At 40.6% G+C, this 26408-nt stretch overlaps 1 protein-coding gene across 2 annotated transcripts in view; it reads left to right on the forward strand.

The window, feature by feature from the left end:
• The window catches only part of EXOC4 (exocyst complex component 4), an 811527-nt gene that overhangs the window by 720304 nt on the left and 64815 nt on the right, over positions 1-26408 (forward strand). For both annotated transcript variants that reach the window (XM_043871686.1, XM_043871687.1), the window contains exon 15: positions 20507-20648. In XM_043871686.1, coding sequence (XP_043727621.1) covers positions 20507-20648 — 142 coding nt within the window. The remainder of the gene's footprint in view (positions 1-20506; positions 20649-26408) is intronic.

Consider the following 26408-nt stretch of genomic DNA (forward strand, 5'->3'; position numbering starts at 1 on the left):
GAATAGAAAGTACAACCCACTCTATTTCTCTTTTATTTCTTTCTGACTTAGAAAGGGGACTATTCTCCAAACTAAAGGGCAAAAGGGCAGGACAGTTCATGGTAAGAGACAGTTATGAGAAAAGCATCAGATGGCGTCTTGCTTCCAAAGTGGAGTTCAAATATATTATCTTTTGGGTGTTTAAGGAAATTTAGGAAAATGTGGAACATGTAAAATATGACAGAACACCAGATTACAGCAGATATGCTTTTTCATTTTTTTGGCACGCCACGAGGGATGTGGGATCTTAGTTCTCCAACCAGGGACTGAACCTGTTCCCCCTGCAGTGGAAGCACAGCATCCTAGCAATTGCCACAGTAGGGAGTTCCCAGATTTGCCAATTCTTAGAACAATGAATGCTAAAGAAATTCTAGACACCATAGACAAGAGTTTGACAATGATGCCTAGAACCGATATGATTGTTGGCACCTAGAAAAGACTGAGTGCCTGGAGTCAGTGTGGTTTCACAGGAGGCAAAGAAGAGCATCATAGCTGCCCAAGAGCCATCAAAAGATACTGGACAGGATCTGTAGAGGAGAGAATGGGGCCCTGTGCATGTCTTTGTGTAATCAGTGGGCAGAGACAAATCTAACCACAATCTCAAACATATATGCTTAATTTCCAAACAGATGTGAACATGTTTTTCAACTTAGCTCTATGTTTATCAAACCAAGATTTACCACTATCGTCATCTTGTTTCTCTGAAAATGAAATTCTATTAGTCCAACAGAGGAAAATGGGAAAATTTTTAAATGTTACTCACTTTTTAAAAGTGGGTGTTCTAGCAAACGAAGCAACTAGCAAAGAATTAATCTCAAAAATATACAAGCAACTCCTATAGCTCAATTCCAGAAAAATAAATGACCCAATCAAAAAATGGGCCAAAGAACTAAACAGACATTTCTCCAAAGAAGACATACAGATGACCAACAAACATTTGAAAAGATGCTCAACATCACTCATTATCAGAAAAATGCAAATCAAAACCTCAATGAGGTACCATTTAACACTAGTCAGAATGGCTGCTATCCAAAAGTCTACAAACAATAAATGCTGGAGAGGAGGTGGAGAAAAGGGAACCCTCTTGCACTGTTGGTGGGAATGCAAACTAGTACAGCCACTATGGAGAACAGTGTGGAGATTCCTTAAAAAACTGGAAATAGAACTGCCATATGACCCAGCAATCCCACTGCTGGGCATACACATCGAGGAAACCAGAATTGAAAGATACACGTGTACCCCAATGTTCATCGCAGCACTGTTTATAATAGCCAGGACATGGAAGCATCCTAGATGTCCATCAGCAGATGAATGGATAAGAAAGCTATGGTACATATACACCATGGAATATTACTCAGCCATTAAAAAGAATTCATTTGAATCAGTTCTAATGAGGTGGATGAAACTGGAGCCTATTATACAGAGTGAAGTAAGCCAGAAAGAAAAATACCAATACAGTATACTAATGCATATATATGGAATTAGAAAGATGGTAACGATAACCCTATATGCGAGACAGCAATAGAGACACAGATGTATAGAACAGTCTTTTGGACTCTGTGGGAGAAGGCGAGGGTGGGATGATTGGAGAAAATAGCACTGAAATGTGTGTATTATCATATGTGAAACAGACCGCCAGTCCAGGTTCATTGCATGAGACAGGGTGCTCAGGGCTGGTGCACTGGGATGACCCTGAGGGATGGGATGGGGTGGGAGAGGGGCTCAGGAGGGGGAAAAAAAAAGTGGGTGTTCTGATGAATAACCTAAGAACAAAGAGATCTAAGCCTTTATGGGTCAGTATCTAGGTGATTTCTCCTAAACTTCATGCCTTCAACCTGGTTACCAAAGGGCTGGTGATCCAAACTATAGAGCCCAGAAGTAGCTGCGTATATAACATTCCCAGGGATGTGGAGTATTTGGGGGATACCTCAGTGTTAAGCCATAGCTTTTATATAATCATTGAAAACAGCTCTAGACTGAGTGACCTCGCTAAGATAAGAAGTCTACTTTATGCAGTCTACATCTTCAATCTGTGATTTCTTTAGAAAATGGCACAAATACCCATGGTAGTTTTCTGAAAATTTAGACAGCAAAATGATTCTGTGACACATTTTCAAAGGGAAGATTGAATCTACTTTGCCAGGGAATCTTGGCGTGCATTAGTCAGAATGAGAGCAATGCATAATTTCTTCAAAACTCAGTAGATACCCCTAAAATGATCCTACAGTTCATGTAACTAAAATGATAAAGAGAAAGCAAGTTATTTGTTCCCAAGTAAATGTTATTTCTGTTATTTAAATAGCTCTTCCTGCCACTCATCCCCATTCTATAGGAGTTGTGCCATAGTTTAAACATTTGGCCTTTGTCCCTACTTTGGCTCTGGAGGTTGCAGTGCAGCGGGATGTTGTTTGCTAGTGACCAGAGCCTTCCTTTTCAAGGGCTATTCCTGTCATTCAGTTGCTAAGGCATGTCTGACTCTTTGCGACCCCCTGGACTGTAGCATGCCAAGCTCATCTGAGTTCCACTGTCTCCCATCTTTTGCTCACACTCATGTCCATCGAGTTGGTGATGCCATCCAACCATCTCATCCTCTGTGGTCCCCTTCTCCTCCTGCCTTCAGTCTTTTCCAGCATAAGGGTCTTTTCGCATCAGGTGGCCAAAGTGTTGGAGCTTCAGCTTTAGCATCAGTCCTTCCAATGAATATACGAAGTTAATTTCCTTTAGGATTGGCTGGTTTGATCTCCTTGCAGTCCAAAGGACTCTCAAGAGTCTTCTCCAGCACCACAATTCGAAAGCATCAATTCTTTGGCACTCAGCCTTCTTTGTGGTCCAACTCTTCAAGGTCAGTGGTTTGCAAATAACTGTTTTAGCAGCAAGCTTGTCCTGCCAAACCTTAGTAGGTAATGAGTGAAACTGGAGCTTCTCTGGTGAAGGTGGAGGAGGGCAAAACTGAGAGATTAGATTAGGAACGCTACAGTAGAGCATGTCTTGAGAATCCTTGCCTTCGTGGTTACAATGTGCCCTTCAAGGGTAGCCCAGGGGTTCTTGGTGAGTGTTCATCCCACTCCTTCCTACGCCAAATGTGCTCTGAGGTCGGAGTCGCCCTAGCTCAGAAATTTGAGTAGAAGGTTGTATTTATTCATCAAGGCTCAGTCAGGAAAACAGAATTCTTTATTTAGGGATTTCAGGCAAGAGGGAATTTAACACAAGGAATTCAGTGTTTTCAAAGTTGCTAAGAGCGCTCAGTTGGAAGGAAGCAAAGAGCAAGGAGAACTAGCAGGTGGCATGTGGGGAAATGAAGAGATAGAGGAACCACGCCAGTGGCTCCACCTGCCCGCAGCAGGGAGGCGGCTGTTGCGGGAGCAGTTCTGGGTGCTGGTACGAGCCTCTCATTTGCCATCTGCCTGAGCATCTTTGTCCCACTGCAAGGGAGGAAGGATGCCCTCCCTTTCCTTCCACGTCTTTGGGGAGTGCCCCTCACCAGCAGAATCTAAACTCCAAATCCTGCTGGCCGAGAGTTGGAAAATGTCAGTCCTGTGCTTCCAGGAAACGGACTGGGGATGATGTCAAGATGACAACAGACAGGGGCATTGGGTATTTTCCCAACTCACTTTCTACAGTAAATTTAATCTCAGGTGATATCAAACGGAACACAGTCCTAAGAAAGCAAATAATATAGCCAGTCCCCCATGGTGGTAAATAGAAAAACTATCTTTCCAAAATAAGCCCAATTCAGCTGTGTCAGCCTTAATAGAAGATCCGACTTGTCATTGTCTTTATGTGCGTATTGAAATAATTTATAATGCAATTTCAGTCTCTTCCAGTGAAATCACAGTTCCTATCATTTCGGGTCAAAATTTCAGAGTCTCTATGATAGGTTCATCATCATTGCTCCCTTACCAGTACCACAGGGATACACACTCAGGTGTATTTCTTTTGTCTCCTCATAATGCCTTTGGCAGAAGGGGAAATAAACTGTAACCATGAAATAAATGCTGATTCAAAATATAAATATGACCTTCCAGGCCCTATTGAGTAAGGCAGACCTGATCTCTCAAAAACACAGTTTCAAAGCTTTGTTGAACATCCGTTTGAAGTCCTAAGATAACACCCAAGTTCACTTGGTTATAGAGTCAAGCACTGGGGACATACTTGTCTTGAAAAGAGAGATCCCTGTCATTTCCCCTTCAAAATAAGGTGAGGAACACTGCTTGATCTTCTCCCACGCTGCTTCTGAGTGTCATTCCTTGCTTTCCCACCAAACTCCCACCTCCTCTTGCCTAAAAGGCCACCTTTTATTGGATTTGCAACTCTGGGGAAAATCATTCTCCCCCTTTTTGTGGGTGAAAAGGTCAAATTTAAGCCTGCCACCCTGAATCCCTTTTTCCGCCCGCGTGTCTCCACTGATTTGAACTTTGCGAGAATTCTGCTGTGTTCTCAGACCTTGGCAGTTTCTTATTTGAAGGTCAAAATGTCATGAGCTTATACAGTTTGAATGTCTTACTGTCTCAATATGTCATTTCCTTTGTGTCCCTTAGCCACAGGAACAACTAAGCCTACAGCTGTCTAGTTTTTGCAAGGGCTTCCCTGGTGGCTCAGATGGTAAGGGATCTGCCTGCAATGCTGGAGACCCGGGTTCAATCCCCAGGTCGGGAAGATCCCTTGGAGAAGGGACTGGCGGCTACCCACTCCAGTATTCTTGCCTGGATAATTCCCTGGACAGAGGAGCCTGGTAGGCTACAGTCCATGGGGTTGCAACGAGTTGGACACTGCTGAGCGACTAACACATACTTTATCTTGATGAGTAAAGATATGAGTCTAGGAATTTCACTCTTTCGGGGTTCCTTCTTGACGGTCCAACAATAATCACTTAGATTTACTGAGTGCTTACTATATACTGAACATTGTTATGAAAGTTTTATGTGTTTTATATCATTGAATCCTTACAATGTCTTACAGTTTGGAGGCTGAAACAGTAACTGCACTGATTCAAAGTTTTCACAGTTTGCCCAAGGTTATTCAGCTGAACTGAGTCAAGTGGTTGAGTCAGAATTTAACCACTACTTACTGAGTCCAAACATAGGTAGTCAACCCCAAAGAAATGTAAGAAATGTTGTGGTAGCTAGAAAAATCAAGTTTATAATTAATATGAGAACCATATTCTTTTGCTTAGTAAAATAAAATGATTTAGATTTTCAGACAGCATCCTGAAATTATATGACCACCTGATAAATGATTACTTCTCTGTATAGCTTATCCTTAACGGGCATAGAAACAGATTATTCTTTTGATTTTTAGAAAGTTGATTCTGGAAGCATCTCCTTGAACTGTTAATTATCCTAGGGCTTATGTGGCGGGACTGGAATGGATGTGTGAACAGTATTCATGTGTTACTAATGCATCGTGACTGAAATATGGCTATGTATTATGAACCTTCACAAGGCATTAGTCAATAGGTACATGGCATCCATTCATCATTTTAGCCTGCACAGGGAGTATATGACACAAGAGAAATTAAAGGGGAACTGCTGAACTGTTATCTTTAGCCCATCCTCAGGAAGTGGCCACACTTATCCTCACAGAGTAGAAATACTCTTAGCAAGATTTACACCCGCAAACCCTGCACTGTGTGTAGGCGAGTTGCTTCTCTCTATATTTCTTACTTCTAGCCTCCTTCACAGGGAGCTGTCCTCAGCTACACAGCTAGTCTTGGTGACTGTGTGCCTGGCGGCTGAATCAACTGTGTCTTGCAGTTAAATCAGTTGTCCGTGTGTTTTCCACATAGCAATAGGATCAGAGTGACCAGTGCTTCTAGAATTTTACCTATTTTCTCTACAATGGCAGTAGCTCATCAGATTTTGGCATTAAATGTGTCAGTTCAGTTCAGTCTGGTCACTCAGTCATATCCATCTCTTTGCCACTCCATGGACTGCAGTACGCCAGGCTTCCCTGTCTATCACCAACTCCCCGAGCTTACTCAAACTCATGTCCATTGAGTCGGGGATGCCAATCAACCGTCTCATTCTCTGTCGTCCCCTTCTCCTCCCGCCTTCAATTATTCCCAGCATCAGGGTCTTTTCAGATGAGTCAGTTCTTTGCATCAGGTGGCCAAAGTATTGGAGTTTATTAAATGTATAAAGCTAGTCTAATTGTTCCTTTACCTGAAGCTATACATAAAGGAGAAGGATACTGAGTTTTTGTCATTTTTTTATCCAGCACATCTTTATTGAATATATAATAGTAGTGGTCAATAGAATTGATTTGCTTCTCTGGTGGCTCAAACCGTAAAGAATCTGCCTGCAATGCAGGAGGTGTGGGTTCAGTCCCTGAGTCGGAAAGATCCCCTGGAGAAGGGAATGGCAATGCACTCCAGTATTCTTGCCTGGAGAATTCCATGGACAGAGGAGCCTGGCAGACTCCAGTCCATGAGGTCACAAAGAGTTGGACAGGACTGAGTGACTAACATACACAGTAGGAATCTCCATATATTAAGGCTTTGTGTGCCAAACACTTGGAGGAGGCGATGGCACCCCACTCCAGTACCCTTGCCTGGAAAATCCCACGGGCTGAGGAGCCTGGTAGGCTGCAGTCCATGGGGTCGAGAAGAGTCGGACACGACTGAGCGACTTCACTTTCACTTTTCACTTTCATGCATTGGAGAAGGAAATGGCAACCCACTCCAGTGTTCTTGCCTGGAGAATCCCAGGGACGGGGGAGCCTGGTGGGCTGCCGTCTATGGGGTCGCACAGAGTCGGACACGACTGAAGCGATTTAGCAGCAGCAGCAGCAGTGCCAAACACTATTCTAAGTGTTTATATATTTTCTCATTTAATATTCAGAATTCCATGAGGAAGGTATGAGGATTCTTTTTTACAAGTAGAGAATTTGATATGGAGAAGTTCACCCAAATGGTATACAAGAATTTGAACTCAGGTCTGTCTGTCTCCAAAGGGTATCATCTTGTTCGTTGAACTTGATTCTTGTCGGCTGATTCCAGAAACTGCATTATATGCTGGGTCTGCAAAGATAAAAGTGAGGTTGTACTTGCTGTCCATCAAAAGGTGATGATTATTTTTCAGCTTGGCCCAAATTTTTGAATGATGTAGTTGCCTGAACAGGAAACTCGTGGGGGAAAAAAGACAACAAGAAAAAATTAAAAAGAAGAGAGACTCCATATGGGACTTTCTAGTTCTATCTTTATTTATGGCACATTTTTGGTTTTTGGTTTTTTGCTGTCATATTGGAATCCAAGCTTTATTTCTCTTTGGTTCAGTTTCACCATTTGTAAATGGACCTAATGTTTCTAATTTAGCCAGTCAATAAGGCATCCCCTGAGGCTCTTTGGAAGATTTACAAATGCAAAGCTGGAGGGATCCTGTTTGAACACATGGATAAGTGTTATCTCTTTGCCATAAAATATTTTTGCCTCTATAATTCTGTTAAAACTTAAATCTGTGTTGTTTTTTTCACCTACACTATCTGGTTAAGTAGTTACTAACATTTTAAGATGCTCTTTGATGCAGGGTTTTACAGGTATACAGAAGGCTTCCAAAGTCCATGGAAATCTAAGATAGCTCACAATAGTGCCTTTTTCAACAGGACAGGAGCTGTTCATTAACTCTTCTCCCCACTTTCTCTTTTGTATCTAGCAGGACCTGAATTGGCCAGACCACATTGCTTTTTAGTAGATGATTAGGTTTTTTTACCAAGCCTGGGGAAGGATTGTTTGGAATAAAAGAGAAATCAATCTTACTGTTTTCCCTCCAGGACTGAAAGAGACTGAGGTCTGTTCTGTCATTGTCCCAACGTGTAAAGACCATGTGTGTGTGCGGTTTGCACTGCGTGGACATGGCAGTCTGATGCTCCGCGTAATGAAGGACCAGGGCTTGCTCAGGCTTCTGAGCGTCAAGCGTTGTGTCACGAGAAACCGGATGTGATTTTCCTGCTTTGGAACCAGGCGGTGTGTGGTGTAAACTGTTGGCTCAGGACTGGCCTCTTCTCCGCTGGTAGCCCAAGGAAACAGCTACTTTTTTTCTTTATACCTTGGTTCTTATTTTTGATTCGCTCTTTACAATGGGTCTTACATCTGTCTCCTTTCTTTTCCCTATATAAGTCCGTATTTGGCATTATTTTGTCATTTCAAACACTCATAGGCTTTCCAGAGCTTCAATTTCTTACCCTGAAAAAGAATAACGTCACAGGCCAGTAAACTGTTTGGAAGACATTAGGTTACTGTCATTGTGAAGATGTTAATATAATGGGCAAAAAAGTTTATGAAATTCTTTGGTCCTTCACTTGAAGATTAAATTCAATAGGCATTATTGCTGAGTGTAAAGAAGAGCTATAGGCTGTGAGAGACGCCAGGAGAAATAAGTTATTGCCTCTGTTGTCATAGATCTCAGAATCCACCAGGTATTCTGTAGGCAAATACAGCCCGAGATGGAAGTGTTGAGGCAAGAAGGAGGAGACTGAGAGTTATTGGAGTTCAGAGGGTGATCCCTAGCTCTGCAGCAAGCCCTGTGTTAGGGACCACATTCCCCATTTGGTCCCCATAGCAACTCTCCAAGCTGAAGAGATGAGGAAAACAAGGTTTAGGGTTGTTGAGAGATGTCTTCTAGAAGGGATAAAAAATGAAAGAATAAATTTGACTCCTTTCGGAAGCAGTAGAAAAGAATTTGTTTTCATTTAGATGAAAATTACCCTTGAGCATCATCCTTCAAATTAAATGTGCATTGTTTTTTTTAAGTGAAATATAGTCAATTTACAATGTTGTTTACAATGTTAGTTTCTGATGTATAGCAGACTATTTCAGTCATACATACATACACATGTGTGTATATGTGTGTGAGTATATTCTTTTTCAGATTCTTTTCCATTATAGTTTATTATAAGATACTGACTATAATTCCCTGTGCTATACAACAGGACCTATTCACCTATTTTATATATAAGAGTGTGTATCTATTAATCCCAAACTCCTAATTTATCCCTCCCCCCATTTCCCCTTTGGTAACCATAAGTTTATTTTCCATGTCTGTGAGTCTATTTCTGTTTTATAAATGAGTTCATTTGTATAATATTTTCAGATCCCACATATAGGTGATATCATATTTGTCTTTGTCTGACTCACTTGACTTAGTATGATAATCTCTAGGTCCATCCAAGTTGTCACAAGTGGCAAAATTGCAAGTTCTTTATAAATTTTGGTCTTTGGGTTCTTTTGCTTTGGTTTTTGCCTTATAATAATGCATTCCCAAATAAGTGTTACCGAATATCTGGGACACTAGGTTGGCAGTGAGTGGCATATATTTTCAGCCCCGAAGAGTTACTGTTTATAGTTAGGGAACTGTATGACATTTCAGAGGAAAGAGAGGGAAGTGAGAGGGAGAGGTTTCAAAGAACACTAAGAATTGCCCATTGTCTTATGATTAATAGTGAGAAAAGATGTAACACATGATCATTAAATAACAAACAGTACCACAACTGAAATTATTTGCAAAGCAGCAATGGAGACACAGACATAGAGAATAGACTTACTGACACAGGGGCAGGGGGAGGAATGAGAGGGGGAATGTATGAAGAGAGTGACATGGAAGCTTACATTACAATATATAAAATAGGTAGCCAATGGGAATTTGCTGTATGGCTCAGGGAACTCATATCAGGGCTCTGTAACAACCTCGAGGGGTCAGATGTGGAGGGAGGTTCAAGAGGGAAGGGGACATGTGTATATTGGGCTTCCCTGGTAGCTCAGTCAGTAAAGAAACTGCCTGCAGTGCAGGAGACCCGGTTCAACCCCTGGGTCAGGAAGATGCCCTGGAGAAGGAAATGGCAACCCACTCCAGTATTCTTGCCTGGAGAACCCCATGGACAGAGGAGCCTGGAGGGCTACAGTCCGTGGTATCGCAAGAGTCGGACACGACTTAGGGACTAAACCACCAACCACCACCACCATGGGTGACTCATGTTGATGTTTGGCAGAAACCAACACAATTCTGTAAAGCAATTATCCATCAATTAAATAAATAAATTTTTTAAAAGAAAAAAACCAAAGAGTACCACAGAAAAGAAAGTAGGTCCCTGCCTCCTGTACTCACTGGAAGCATTCTGTTGACCATGAACATATTATCAATTAGGAAGTTACAAGCAGAGAAGCAAATATAAGTAAAACACCTTCCCCTCATCCTTCACTTCCCCCATTCTTAACTTCTTTTTCCTTCCTGATAATGAATTTTTTCACTTTTCCCGGTCCCAGTTTTAAAAAGTCTCTTTTATTTGCCCTTCTTCCCCCAAAAGAGTAGACAAAAAGAGAGCTCCCTTCCAGAAGCAGCAGTGAAAAAGCTTAGCGTTCTTGCATGGCTGTGGGATACAAAAGGATTCCTTGGTTGAGTGTGATGTCTCATAGAGCAGGCTGTATTTCCAGGACGGGTTATACACATGTGTATACATGTGCATACAGGGTCTGATCTGACTAATGCACAATGTATCCCCATACTTCACAATCATAATTTTTTTAGGTCAAGGAGCAATTTGCATCAGCGTATTTTGCTTTTCAGCACCAACTGACTTTGCTAGTGTAAACCCAAAATTTCTAAAGGGCTGAAAAGAGGTAGTTGTTTGGGGACAGGAGAACCATTGCTTTTGAAATACGAAGTAAAATGGAGAGAGCCTAGCAAACATGTTTCTTAGATAAGGCCCATTCTTACATCAAAAAGAACCTAAAACTTGAGTTGTTAGAGGATGGGGGAAAGTGACTATGTGACTTGATGATAGGGGCTAAAGCTAGGACTATTGACAAAGAGAAGCTAGGTATTAAAGTAGGTTTCAAGAAAGAGATCGGATTGAGAGGGAGGGGGGAGGGGGGATTGGGATGGAGAATACATGTAAATCCATGGCTGATTCATGTCAATGTATGGCAAAAACCACTACAATATTGTAAAGAAATTAGCCTCCAACTAATAAAAATAAATGGGAAAAATATAAATTAAAAAAAAAAAGAGAGAGAAAGAATGTTCAGACGAGCCACCATGAAATTTTATCTTGGAGTAACTGACTTGGTTAAGGAGGAAGGACATCCCTATGCTAAGAAAATTCTACATAGATGCTAACAAGACAGTAGATACTTTAGCTTGTGAAGATCACCTGTCCATCCCAGAAGCCTGTAGGTTTCATAAATAGGGAAGTAATATATTTAAGAATACTTTAAAAGTTCCTACTGTGTACAGACCACTGGGATAGAGGAAGGTTAGCATGCATATGTTGCAAATAATTTAAGGGAATGAAAAGTAGGGATAGTGGTATAGAGACATTAAGAAAGCTGAGGATAGAGCTTTCTGGCATTAGAATTTCAACTTTGACCTGGGGTATTATAGTGTAAGACATTTTTAAATCCTTCTCTAGCATTGGGCTTGACAGTAGTATTAGTATATCCCACAGGTATTTAAAGAGAAAAAAACAGGTTAGCTGGGGGTCTCCTGTTGCAGCCCCTATTAACTCTGTAAGCCCCAGGAGTTCTTAATGTCACAGGCTGATCAGCATCCTTAATTTTATTTTTTTACAGTGTGTGCCAGATGACAACATCTCAAGATTATTTATAAAATCTAATAATACATTGCACCAGGAATTAGGAAGGTCCTGTTACAATTTTCTAGATAGGGAAACTGAAGATTGAAAATTAAATAATTTTATTCCATGTTCAAGCAGAGATCATTGTGTGGTATCTGTACAAATAGAAAGAAGGGTCAGAAATAACAATTATGCCAAAATTTTATCTTCTAAACTGTTTTCCAGTGAGACATCTCATGAGATCATTCTTCATCATCTTTTTCTCTCTTCTAAAAAGTTTGAATTCACAGTTAACCTTCCTTTTCCTGCTGTAACGATCTTCCCCTGTTCAATTTATCACTTTCATGACAGCTGATACTAGTCTAAGCTAATATGGTAACAATTTGAGATAATATTGCAGATGCACAAGGACATGCTCATATGAGTCAATTAAAGAAGTCACAGTAAGTTGCCATTGAAAGTGTAGCAGCTGCATCCTTGAAAACAGATGCTCTTCTGGGTCTGAATGAGTTCAATTTTGACTAATTTTAAGACCTAAACAGATTTCAGTCTGGTTAATATTAGGATGTGGAACCACTTGAGACATCCTAATGTCCTAGACTGATTGCTTCTCCATGACAGTTAGTATATGTCTTTCCTTGAGAGATGCTGAGTATTTGATATGCCAGGGATTGTTATGTCCATAGGAAATATAGATGCTCAACTCTCAGCTGTAGGAACGTGGACTAATGAAATCAAGGTGACTTCTGAAGGCAATACAGTTTATTTATTTATTTTTTTTTAAGTGCTTTGACTGTAGGGATTGACCAGAATTGCTTTGTACTATACATATGCAAGATTCCTTGACAGCACAGGAAACTAGCTATAATAAATGATTTCCCTGTCTTTACTTTGTCCCTTGGATACACTCAAGAAACAAAAGTGAAAGTTAGTTGTAAATGCCAAGTCATTTCGTCTCCTGCCTGATCTTTATCAATCTATTATTATGTGAATTATTTGTCATGTTATATTGGTCAATTAAATAATTTGTTCTGTTTGAAAAATCAGAGACTGAGCTCCTGTAATGCCTCCTATTATTCTGCTGGCCCTGAAAATAGGGGTGTGTGTGTGTTGAAAATCCCTTACTTGAAGGAGTTAATGATCTGGTAGGCATGCATACTGATAAACAGATGATAAACAGAATATGATAGCTAATAGAACTGTGTGAAAAACATAAGCAGAGGAACAAGTGGTCCTGCCAGGAAGCATGAACAGTTCAGAAAGAGGAATAAGAGCCATCAAATGTATAGAATCATTAAACACCATGATATGTTTAAGGAATTTGCTTTAAAAGGGTAGCAAATCAAAGGGCCAGAGCTGGGGAAGGGAGAAGTTTGAGAGAAAGGAGAAAGTAGTGAAAGATGGAGAAAAACTGAAGTGTTGGGCAGAAAGCAAAAATCGTGGAAAGCCATTCTAAGAAGCTTCATCATATAAGCAATTGGAAACATTGATGTTTTTCCAAGTAATTCTTAATCCAGTTCAGTTCAGTCGCTCAGTCATGTCCAACTCTTTGCGACCCCGTGAATCGCAGCACGCCAGGCCTCCCTGTCCATCACCAGCTCCCGGAGTTTACCCAAACTCATGCCCATCGAGTCGGTGATGCCATCCAACCATCTCGTCCTCTGTCGTCCCTTTCTCCTCCTGCCCCCAATCCCTCCCAGCATCAGGGTCTTTTCCAATGAGTGAACTCTTCACATGAGGTGGCCAAAGTACTGGAGTTTCAGCTTCAGCATCAGTCCTTCCAATGAACAGCCAGGACTGATCTCCTTCAGTATGGACTGGTTGGATCTCCTTACAGTCCAAGGGACTCTCAAGAGTCTTCTCCAACACCACAGTTCAAAAGCATCAGTTCTTCGGCGCTCAGCTTTCTTCACAGTCCAACTCTCACACCCATACATGACCACTGGAAAAGCCATAGCCTTGACCAGACGGACCTTTGTTGGCAAAGTAATGTCTCTGCTTTTTAACATGCTTTCTAGGTTGGTCATAACTTTCCTCCCAAGGAGTAAGTCTCTTTTAATTTCAGGGCTGCAATCACCATCTGCAGTGATTTTGGAGCCCAAAAAAATAAAGTCTGATACTGTTTCCACTCTTTCCCCATCTATTTCCCATGATGTGATGGGACCAGATGCCATGATCTTAGTTTTCTGAATGTTGAGCTTTAAGCCAACTTTTCCACTCTCCTCTTTCACTTTTATCAAGAGGCTTTTTAGTTCTTCTTCACTTTCTGCCATAAGGGTAGTGTCATCTGCATATCTGAGGTTATTGATATTTCTCCTGGCAATCTTGATTCCAGCTTGTGCTTCTTCCAGCCCAGCGTTTCTCATGATGTACTCTGCATAGAAGTTAAATAAGCAGGGTGACAATATACAGCCTTGACGTACTCCTTTTCCTATTTGGAACCAGTCTGTTGTTCCATGTCCAGTTGCTTCCTGAGCTGCATACAGGTTTCTCAAGAGGCAGGTCAGGTGGTCTGGTATTCCCATCTCTTTCAGAATTTTCCACAGTTTATTGTGATCCACACAGTCAAAGGCTTTGGCGTAGTCAATAAAGCAGAAATAGATGTTTTTCTGGAACTCTCTTGCTCCTTTGATGATCCAGCAGATGTTGGCAATTTGATCTCTGGTTCCTCTGCCTTTTCTAAAACCAGCTTGACATCTGGAAGTTCACGGTTCAGGTATTGCTGAAGCCTGGCTTGGAGAATTTTGAGCATTACTTTACTAGCGTGTGAGATAAGTGCAATTGTGCGTAGTTTGAACATTCTTTGGCATTGCCTTTCTTTGGGACTGAAATGAAAACTGACCTTTTCCAGTCCTGTGGCCACTGCTGAGTTTTCCAAATTTGCTGGCATATTGAGTGCAGCACTTTCACAGCATCATCTTTCAGGATTTGGAATAGCTCAACTGGAATTCCATCACCTCCGCTAGCTTTGTTCGTAGTGATGTTTTCTAAGGCCCACTTAACTTCACATTCCAGGATGTCTGGTTCTAGGTGAGTGATCACACCATCGTGATTATCTGGGTCGTGAGGATCTTTTTTGTACAGTTCTTCTGTGTATTCTTGCCACCTCTTCTTAATATCTTCTGCTTCTGGTTAGATCCATACCATTTCTGTCCTTTATCGAACCCATCTTTGCATGAAATGTCCCCTTGGTATCTCTGATTTTCTTGAAGAGATCTCTAGTCTTTCCCATTCTGTTGTTTTCCTCTATTTCTTTGCATTGATAGCTGAGTAAGGCTTTCTTATCTCTTCTTGCTATACTTTGGAACTCTGCATTCAAATGGGAATATCTTTCCTTTTCTCCTTTGCTTTTTGCTTCCTGTCTATCACAGCTATTTGTAAGACCTCCTCAGATAGCCATTTTGCTTTTTTGCATTTCTTTTCCATGGGGATGGTCTAGATCCCTGTCTCCTGTACAGTGTCACGAACCTCCATCCATAGTTCATCAGGCATTCTGACTATCAGATCTAGTCCCTTAAATCTATTTCTCACTTCCACTGTATAATCATAAGGGATTTGTTATAGGTCATACTTGAATAATCCTGTGGTTTTCCCTACTTTCTTCAATTTAAGTCTGAATTTGGCAATAAAGAGTTCATGATCTGAGCCACAGTCAGCTCCCAGTCTTGTTTTTGCTGACTGTATAGAGCTTCTCCATCTTTGGCTGCAAAGAATATAATCAATCTGATTTCGGTGTTGGCCATCTGGTGATGTCCATGTGTAGAGTCTTCTCTTGTATTGTTGGAAGAGGGTGTTTGCTATGACCAGTGCATTCTCTTGGCAAAACTGTGTTATAGAATTAGCCTAGAGTTAGTTAAGAATCAGCCTAGAGGGTCATTGGCCAGACAGTGGCTTTGGCCACCACCAGCCATCAGCAAGACTGGGAATGAAGACATTCAGCTTCTCAGAGTCTACTGTGAAATAAGCAAGAGAGAACTGGCAACATATGTTCATTCACCTAATAAACAGTATCTCTCCCAGAGACCAAGGTTTAGCGTCCTCATATAAACCAATCAATTTAGTACAGAAAGCCACAGTCATGTAGCCACAAATGCTTAGGCATCTCAAAGATGCCTGCTTTTATGCAATGGTTCTAAGAGGAACAAGGATATTTTAAATGATCTGATGTATTAGAAAAACAGCTCAAAGTGCTATCTTAATAAAATTGTTGTTCAGTCACTCAGTCCTGTCCTACACTTTGCAACCCCATGGACTGCAGCATGCCAGGCTTCCCTGTGCTTCACCATCTTCTGGAGCTTGCTCAAACTCATGTCCATTGAGTAAGTGATGCCATCCAACTATTTGGTCCTCTGTCATCCCCTTCTCCTGCCTTCAGTCTTTCCCAGCATCAGGGTCTTTTCCAGTGAGTCAGCTCTTCACATCAGGGGGCCAAAGTATTGGAGCTTAGGCCTCAGCACATCAGTCCTTCCACTGAATATTCAGGATTGATTTCCTTTAGGATTGACTGATTTGATCTCCTTGCAGTCCAAGGGACTCTCAAGAGTCTTCTCCAACTCCATAGTTTGAAAGCATCTATTCTTTGACACTCATCCTTCTTTATGGTCCACCTCTCACATCCATACATGACTACTGGAAAAACCATAGCTTTGACTAAACGGATCTTTGTCAGTAAAGTAATGTCTCTGCTTTTTATTATGCTGTCTAGGTTGGTCATAGCTTTTCTTCCAAGAACCAAGCATCTTTTAATTTCATGGCTGCAGTCACCATCTGCAGTGATTTTGGAGCCCAAAAAACTAAAGTCTATCACTGTTTCCATTGTTTTCCCCATCTATCTGCCATGAAGTGATGAGACCAGATGCCATGATCTTAGTTTTCGGAATGTTGAGTTTTCAGCCATCTTTTTCACTCTCCTCTTTCACCTTCATCAACAGGCTCTTTAGTTCCTCTTCACTTTCTGCCATAAGGGTGGTGTCATCTGCATATCTGAGGTTATTGATATTTCTCCTGGCAATCTTAATTCCAGCTTGTGCTTCATCCAGCCTGGCATTTCTCATGATGTACTCTGCATATAAGTTAAGTAAGCAGGGCAACAATATACATCCTTGATGTACTCCTTTCCCAATTTGGAACCAGTCCGTTGTTCTGTGTGTGGTTCTAACTGTTGCTTCTTGATCTGCATACAGGTTTCTCAAGAGGCAGGTTAGGTAGTCTGCTATTCCCATCTCTTTTAGAATTTTCCACAGTTTGTTGTGAACCACACAGTGAAAGACTTGAGCATAGTCAATGAAGCAGAAGTAGATGTTTTTTTGGAATTCTCTTGCTTTTTCAGTGATCCAGTTGATGCTGGAAATTTTATCTCTGGTTCCTCTGCCTTTTCTAAATCCAGCTTGTACTCATGAAGTTCTCAGTTCATGTGCTGTTTTAGCCTAGCTTGAAGGATTTTGAGCATTTCTTTGCTGACATATGAAATGAGTGCAATTGTGTGGTAGTTTGAACATTCTTTGGGATTAGAATGAAAACTGACCTTTTTCAGTCCTGTGGCCACAGCTGAGTTTTCCAAATTTCCTGGCATATTTAGTGCAGTACTTTAACAGCATCATCTTTTAGGATACTTAATAAAATAATCAAGTATGGATATTGTTGAAAGAGTAATCCCCGACATAAATATACAGACATGAGACTCTGAAGGTAGGTGTACATGCATGTGTGTGTGTGCGCATGCATGTCAAGTAATCTCTGATCTTGACTGTAATCTCCCAAGGAGATTCTGTCAGCATTGCTTTTTTTGGTAGATTTCCATTTGACATTTAAGACGTAGTTAATTGTTTTGTGTTTTCTTTGCCATCCTCAGCATTTCTTTGCTCAATATATTCCTTCTTGTTAAGAAAACTTCATATGTTTGAGGGAGCTGAATTCTCAAACCAGCTTTTCAGTGGATGTTTTCCGTGGAGCCCTGGGCATCATTTTTCATGTTGCTTTACTAAAATGTTATTTTTGCTGTAGATTACAGTTTAGCAAAATATAAAGTGTGCTGCTGTTATAAACTACTCCTACCTCATTCATTGCAAGTTTTACCAAGACTGCTTATCTGGCGGTTAACTTACTCTACTTGGATTTTTTTTTTTTTTCACATTTGTAGAGTTTAAAAGTAGTCAACTGCTACACATGATGAAATTACATATTTCTGTAAGAAGAAAGGGAGATTATTTAACTAGGTGAAATTTGTCCAAAATGCCATTTGTAGGTTGGGCGATTAGTATAGCCTTGGACCTTAGACCTTGAACAGGGCTTCCTAGGTGTTGCGATTCGTAAAGAATCCACCTACCAGTGCACGAGACACAAGAGATGCGGGTTCGATCCCTGAGTCGGGAAGATCCCCTGGAGCAGGAAATGGCAACGCAGTCCAGTATTTTTGCCTGAAAAACCCCATGGACAGCAGAGCCTGGTGGGCTATAATCCATGGAGTTGTAGCGTCGGATAAGACTGAGCACACACACACATGTGTGTGTTTAGACTATGAGCCCAATTTCCTCAGGGTCTGATTTTCTCCTTTTTTTTTTTTTTTAATTGATATATGCTTTGATCTTCCTGGCACAGTGTCACACAACAGAGGGATTTAAGGGTTCAAAAGCCCTAATTGCCTTGAAATATTAGAACACTGTTGCTTATAGTTGCCTTCACCCAGTCTACCAGAAGAAAACATTATGATGGCCGTGATCTCACCTTGTATCAAACAACTTGAAAAATGATAGCATTAGAGAGGAAAAGCAGTGTCTACTTTGAGTCCTGCAGACCACGTCAGTGAACATCTCAGATAATGCCAAGGCTGGTAATAATTTTAAATCTCCATCACTATATTTCCTTCCTCCTTATACATCTGTTCCCTTAAACAAAATTATTTTTTTGTGTGTTTTCCATATTGCAATTTATTGAAGTCTGCTTCCACAGAGGAGAACTTAGCCTTTTAAGTCTTGACGGTCCCCCTGGGCTCGTCTCCATGCGTGGCTGAGTCTAGGAACAGATGCAGCACTGAACGCATACAACTGCAGGTGTAACTTCCACTACGGGTGTTGACGCCCTGCGCGGTAAGGCAGACACCTTCCGAGTTAGTCAGCAGTGCCTCGCCAAATCCCATGTCCCCTAAGGCCAGGGAGCTCTTCTTCCAAACATTTCATCCTCTGAGGAAGAGAATTTTCACATGGAAAAGCAGAAGATACTGATCAATGGAAATTGAACCTCAAGGTGGATAGCTTTATCTTTTAAGTACCTTGTTGCTATAATTAAACTTAGAACTCTTAGTCTGGGGAAATCACATGCTACAGAATAATTCTTAATATTAATATTGCTTGTGTTTGTTATTTATGTTAATATTGAGTGAGTTTTCTGTGCTATTGTCCTAAGTATCAATATTTTATCTACATTAACCCATTCAATACTCCCAACAACTGCAAACTATTCAAAGTTCCCAACAACATTCTGTAGGTACAGATCCCCCTTTTATAGAAGAAACTGAGGCGGACAGAATTTAAGTCATTAGCTCTTGGTGACAGTATGTAAGTAAGTAACAGAAACTGGACTCAAGGCCAGCTTTTGAGGCTCTAGAGAACGCTAAGAACTTTTGAATGAAATTGCCAAATTATTGTTGGTGATGTTTGAGAAACTGTGGGAAACTGTTTACACAACAGAAGTCTAGACATAAGGAAATACAGTTCACATTTTTGTTTAGTATTTTGCTGATGAAAAACACCAAATGCTATTAAATGTTTTATCAGTTACTTGGGAGAGAGAGAGAAGTTAGGTTTATCAAATTTTCCAAAAAGACCTTTTTATGAATTTCAGCTGATTGTAAGTAAGCTCGATATGAGTTAAAGGAAAATGCAGCACTCTTTTTGTGTGTGATACTCCCTGCCCCCGACCCTAGGAGATTTTAGGCTCCACACAAGGAGCATGGCTTCTAGAACCTGAGAGTTGATCATTCTCTCTAGACAGGTCAGACCACTCTGTAGTATTTATTATGTTTGGTTCTGAGTCCCACATTTCAAGGGAAATAGACAATTGGAATGTTTTTGTTGGTGAACTATGAGAATTATAAAATGGCTCAGTTGTATTATTTGAAGAATAGTTGAAAATCTGGGAATATTTAGCCCCAAAAAGAGAAGGGCTCAAGGAAGACAGAAGAGAGATTTTTAGTATTTGAAATACTGACACATGTGAGAATGATTGTTAAGTTGGTAGAACCAGGGCCAATGATTAGAAGTCAATGACAACAGATACAGATTGACATAAGATGGTCATATCTTTCTTAGATGGACTAGGCTGTCACAAAAGGTATTGAGTTTCCTTTCACAAGGGCTTCCCAGGTGGCACAGGGGTAAAGAATCTGTCTGCCAATGCAGAAGATTGAGGAGAAGCATCTTGATCCCTAAGTTTGATCCCTGGATTGGGAAATGGAAATGGAAACGCACTGCAGTATTCTCTCCTGGAAAATTCTATGGATAGAGGAGCCCGGCGGGCTACAATCCAAGAGAGTCGAACACAACTGAGCACACATACCTAGCCTAGCTAGCCTTCCTGTCACAAACATTTGTATGCAACCAAATGCTCCTGGGTGTGCAACCCAAGCATAGACCACATGGTTGGGCCAGATAACTAAATTGACTTCCAAATCTGAGTTTCTGTTTCTATCATTCTGTGAATTGATGCGAGACAATCCGCTGGGCTTCTATGTTTAATCAAGTACAGAAATAGCCTATCATGTCTCGAATGTCTGATGCTGCCAAGACTAGCATTAGCCAAATTGATAAAAACAACATGATGAACAACAAAATCATGTGTCATTTCAAAATATCTCTGTAGGCGTCTAATGAAATGATGGGTGTTTTGTCCTCACCTCTTTTTGCAGATCTGTCTCCTGCTCAAGATAACCATGTGAACGTTGATCTCCCTCCAGTGTCAGAGCAGATTATGCAGACTCTGAGCGAACTTGCCAAGTCTTTCCAGGATATGGCTGACCGCTGCTTGCTGGTCCTACACCTGGAAGTCAGGTATGACTTCTTCAATTACAAGACTTTGTGATTTAAATGCACTGTGGGTCATAAATCACTCACTTCTTTCCATGGAGTGTCACCATCCATTTTGGCTCTTATTATGGATATTGTTCTTTTTTGATACTGAAAGTGATTTTTAGTGTTATTCAGTCACTGTTAGTTTTTAAGCACATGATGTATTGTGAATATGGTGGTTTGGAGTTTGCATGGCCTATGACATCAGAAATGGTCTGGATCAGAATATCTATATGGGTTGGCTAGGCCATCTTAAGTAACTTAATTAACTTGACTAATTCAGTTTCCTCCTCTTAAAAATAGAGACAATAACTTCTAACTTAGAGACTTTTTAAATGAAATAATAAGTGCAATGCCTGCCACAGAGTAAGTGCTCAGTATATGGTAGCTTTTTGACTATGGGACTTTATTGCCATTGATATTTTTATTACAGTATTCTGTTAATCAAGAAAGGAATGTACAGATGCAAGAACTTTGACCCCTTCCTTTAAGAACTTAAAACCCAACTGAAGGAATTAAGTTCAATCATAATTCAAGAAAATATTTTCTAAGATGTGATATTGCTGGGCTCTTGTTTCTTCCCCTGAAGTGTAGAATACTATGATTAGTTTGTTATCTATTATCTGTCTAGACTCTATTATCACACCTATGGAAATGGTAGGAAGTAAAGTCTAGGAAGTCTCCAATCATTTATTTATTCATTCAATAAATGTTTATTGAGTGTTCTAAGAATTGGGTAACAGCAATGAAAACAACACTCAAGGCCTCTGCTCTCATAGAGCTACATTCTTAATGGGTAAACAGCCCATTAAATACAAAGGAAAATTTCAGATTAGTGTAACTAAAAAAAAGAAAAACAATAGCAGAATGGAATTAAATGGTGCTATCAAATAGAAATATAAAGTGAGCTACACATGTGAACCACATCAGTTCAGTTCAGTTCAGTCACTCAGTCATGTCTGACTCTTTGCGACACTATGGACCACAGCATGCCAGGCCTCCCTGTCCATCACCAACTCCTGGAGTTTACCCAAACTCATGTCCATTGAGTCAGTGATGCCATCCAACCATCTCATCCTCTGTCATCCCCTTCTCCTGCCCTCAATCTTTCCCAGCATCAGGGTCTTTTCAAATGAGTCAGCTCTTCACATGAGGTGGCCAAAGTATTGGAGTTTCAGCTTCAACACCAGTCCTTCCAATGAACACTCAGGATTGATCTCCTTTAGGATGGACAGGTTGAGTCTCCTTGCAGTCCAAGGGACTCTCAAGAGTCTTCTCCAACACCACAGTTCAAAAGCATCAATTCTTTGGCGCTCAGCTTTCTTTATAGTCCAGCTCTCACAGCCATGCATGACTACTGGAGAAACCATAGCTTTGACTAGACAGACCACATAAATAATTTAAATATTCTAATAGTTGATCTTAATGTGTCATATTTTATCCAACCCAGTATATCCAAAATATTATCATTTTAATTTGGAATTCATACAAAAATTATTAATGAGATAGTTTACATTTTTCATCCTACACCTTTGAAATCTATGATATCTTATGGCACATCAAAATTTGGACTAGTCTCATTTCAGCTGCACAGTAGCCACGTATAGCTAGCATTATCATACTGGACCGTGCAGAGAATGGCTGAGGTTTACTAGAGAGGGGAGTTAAGTAATTTTATGTTTTAGATAAAGTGGTCAGGGAAATTGTGACAAGGTACCAAGAAAGAGTCATCCGTACAAAGACCTTATGGAAAAGAGTTTCAGGCAGAAGGAGGGACACACAGGATCCTGAGGTGGCAGATTTGAAGAACAGAGAAGACCCTGTATGACTGTAACTCAGTGAACAAGAGAATGAGAGGAGTGAAAGGAAAGGTAAAGAAGCAGGTTAGAGCCTGATCATGTGGGTCATGGAATCCAACCCATTATAGGATCTTCAGTTCAGTCGCTCAGTTGTGTCCGACTCTTTGCGACCCCATGAACTGCAGCACACCAGGCCTACCTATCCATCACCAACTCCCAGAGTCCACCCAAACCCATGTCCATTGAGTCAGTGATGCCACCAACCATCTCATCCTCTGTCGTCCCCTTCTCCTCCTGCCCTCAATCTTTCCCAGCATCAGGGTCTTTTCCAATGAGTCAGCTCTTTGTATTAGGCAGCCAAAGTATTGGAGTTTCAGCGTCAACATCAGTCCTTCCAGTGAACACCCAGGACTGATCCCCTTTCAGATGGACTGGTTGGATCTCCTTGCAGTCCAAGGGACTCTCAGGAGTCTTCTCTAACACCACAGTTCAAAATCATCAATTCTTCGGCACTCAGCTTTCTTTATAATCCAACTCTCACATTCATACATGACCACTGGAAAAACCATAGCCTTGACTAGACGGATCTTTGTTGGCAAAGTAATGTCTCTGCTTTTTATTATGCTGTCTAGGTTGGTCATAACTGTTCTTCCAAGGAGCAAGTGTCTTTTAATTTCATGGCTGCAGTCACCATCTGCAGTGATTTTGGAGCCCAGAAAAATAAAGTCAGCCACTGTTTCCACTGTTTCCCCATCTATTTGCCATGAAGTGATGGGACTGGATGCCATGATCTTAGTTTTCTGAATGTTGAGCTTTAAGCCAACTTTTTCACTCTCCTGTTTCACTTTCATCAAGAGGCCCTTTAGTTCTTCTTCACTTTCTGCCATAAGGGTGGTGTCATCTGCATATCTGAGGTTATTGATATTTCTCCTGGCAATCTTGATTCCAGCTTGTGCTTCATCCAGCGCAGCATTTCTCATGATGTACTCTGCGTGTAAGTTAAGTAAGCAGGGTGACAATATACAGCCTTGACGTACTCCTTTTCCTGAGACTCAGATTTTGTTCTAAGTGCATCAAAAAGTTGTAGGAGAGTTTTAAGCAAGGGAGAGATATTCATTCATTCATTCACTCATTCACATTTTTAGGTCATTCTGGCTATTGTATGGGGAAGAAAAAATTGCAGGGAGAAATATGAATGGAAGCAGAGAGATTAGTTGAGACGAGGTGTGAGCACCAGAGTGACAGAGGTCTTCGAAGGTGTGGAAAGTGTTGAAATTGGGACATGTTCTCAAGGTAGAGCTGATAACATTTATTGATAGATTGGACTGGGTGTAGAACTGGTGGCAGTTGAGAGAAAGAAAGGACTCCAGGAAAACCACCAGCTTTGGGGCCAGAGCAACTATGTGGATGCCAAGGCTGTGGAGTGAGGTGACAAAAGTCTGAGGGAGGAGAAACACTGGGGGAGAGGTGGAAATCAAGAATTCCATTTTGGTGACATCTGGTTTGAGATGTTTGTTAGACATCTAGGTACCAATGTCAAACAGACAGCTGGACATATGCTTTTGAAATACCAGAATCAGAAAGTGTATAGTAATATATTTTCTTCTTTATTACCATGAGACATTATTAAAGTTGATAGAGTATTGTCTTTTTGTTTGGAGTCTTTAGTAGACTTGGGTTTTCAAAATGTAAATAGGATTTTGGTTTGTATGTTTGGGCTACAGTTAGAACTTGGCTATCTTGTAGGTGTGCTCAGGCAAAGCTAACTGATAATGTATTGTTGATGTCACTTCTTTTGTATGCTACTTACTTTTTTCATTCTTCGTTATCTTGTCCTGTGAATTACTTGCTTATTGCTTGTGAAGACCTTTGAGTAGGGTAAGAGAAGTAGCATTGTCGATTTGGAGTCTATTTAGTCAGCATTATTTCTATCCTTGTTTCTTACATTCAGTTGTTTAGAATTAAAGACTGTTCCTCTATGCTTTCTGATTTTATGATAAATTTTAGATTTGTTTTCTATTTATTTACCAGCTGACAGTGAAATAAATCAGATACTTTCTGTGAATAGATAAATGCAGTTGATGAGAAAAGAAAACAAAACAGTAATACCCTGATGCCTCTGTTACCTGGGTTGTGCAGAAAACCATCAAATTAATTACTATCACAGCTCCTAGAATTTATGCTATTGATTGCGTGGGTACACAATGTGTTCTTCATTTGGAATTATCAGCTTGTAGTGTAGTTAATTTAAAGTGTGGTATTTTCAAGGCATTTGAATAAGATCATTTTAATGCTTAACCTCTAACCTGCTTTTTAAAATTTTTGTACATCTTGGCAATAGTATTTTTAATAATGTTAAGCATATTTTAGTCATTATTTAATGATTAACTTTACAAGAAACCATTCAATGCTGTAACATCTATTGCCATATCTCCTTCCTCATTAATTTAAAAATAGAAAAAGGATCATTTTAAGACTAAATTACAAAAAAAGACTGAGTCCTGGGTGCAGAATTATCTCTCCTTGACTGTAAATGAAAACACTAAATATGTTTATTTTTTCCAAATTAAATTTTCTTATATCTTCTTTTAACATGGTTTCAGCATTCAGGTTGCTTTCCTATGAATGTGCTCCAGATTGTCTTTGCTCCTTTTTTAAGTATGGTACAAAAAACTAGACAGAGCGCTCCATGTATGGCTCAGACAGTGGATGTTGACATACTTTATTCATTCCTTGTCACAATAAGAAGATTTTGTTTGTTTGTACAGTTAACGATAGAATATGAATAAGGAGAACCTCAAGTAAATTGTTACTGTGGTTGTCCAATGCTGCAATAGAGGAGATGGCTAAGGGCCCTGGGTACCCACAGTGGGTGACTGTGGAAGAAACTTCTGGCACCTGGGAGGCAGGGATCAGGTGTGCCTCATTCATTGCTCTGGCTCTAGAACCTGTAACAGTCCTGTTGTATAATAAGTGTTCAGTAAAAACTTCCGTGACTCTGGAGATTTAGCTGGTTTGAAACCAAACCCAGATAAAATAAGTGCAGGTTCCCCAAACAAAACATGCCACTCATCAAAGACAGTGAATTGGTTTAGAAATCACAGCCCACCATATGGATTGGGTTGGCCAAAATGTTTGTTTAGGTTTTTCTATAAGCTGTTATGGAAAAACCCAAACGAGCTTTTTGGCCAATCCTATACTTAGGTGGTACAAAGACTGCATGGCCCGACATCATCCTTGTCATCATAATCAGCTAAGGTAAGTTTGTCCCCATCCGGTTGTAAAGGAGAATCAGCTTAGGACCTGTGGTCCTGGAGCTGGTACAATGAAGAAGTGGCTAGTTTGGCAGTCTCTGGCACTTTTGCCCAAGAAGCCAGAACAGACAGAAAACGGAGCGGGGTGGGGGGTGGGGGTGGGGTGGAGCTGCGCAATTAATGGCGAAAGCTAGCAAGAAGTCTAGAACAACTCAAATACCAAAACTTTGTCTTATTCCCCCAAATATTTTTACATCCATAGCCCATCTTTTTCTTGAATGTTGTTAAAGTTCAAACCAAAAAGTGCTCTCAAAGTCAATAGATTCTGTTTTGAAGGACATGTGACATTTTACCTGTGTCCCTGTAGGTCACATTTAACCACTGAGCAATGCTTTTTTTATACAGTTTGAAGCATAAGGCATGTGACAACCCCAAGAGATGAAAGACATGGTGAGACCATTAAAAATGGTTGAGGTTTTTTGGTTTTTGGTTTTTTCCCTCTATTTGAACTTTAGAAGAGGAAAATTAAGTTGCCGTTTTAGTCTGAGATGCTAAGAATATCACCTTTATCAGCTGATTTCTCTCACCATCAGGAGGGTTCTAAGTGGGTTCAGCAGTAACTGCCTGTCGCTGTTGGGATCCTAAATGTGCACTTTCTGAAAACCAACCATCCTGCTGTGTAATCAGCA

Source organism: Cervus elaphus, chromosome 18 (assembly GCF_910594005.1).
Source record: "Cervus elaphus chromosome 18, mCerEla1.1, whole genome shotgun sequence".
In the NCBI taxonomy this organism is placed as follows: domain Eukaryota; kingdom Metazoa; phylum Chordata; class Mammalia; order Artiodactyla; family Cervidae; genus Cervus; species Cervus elaphus.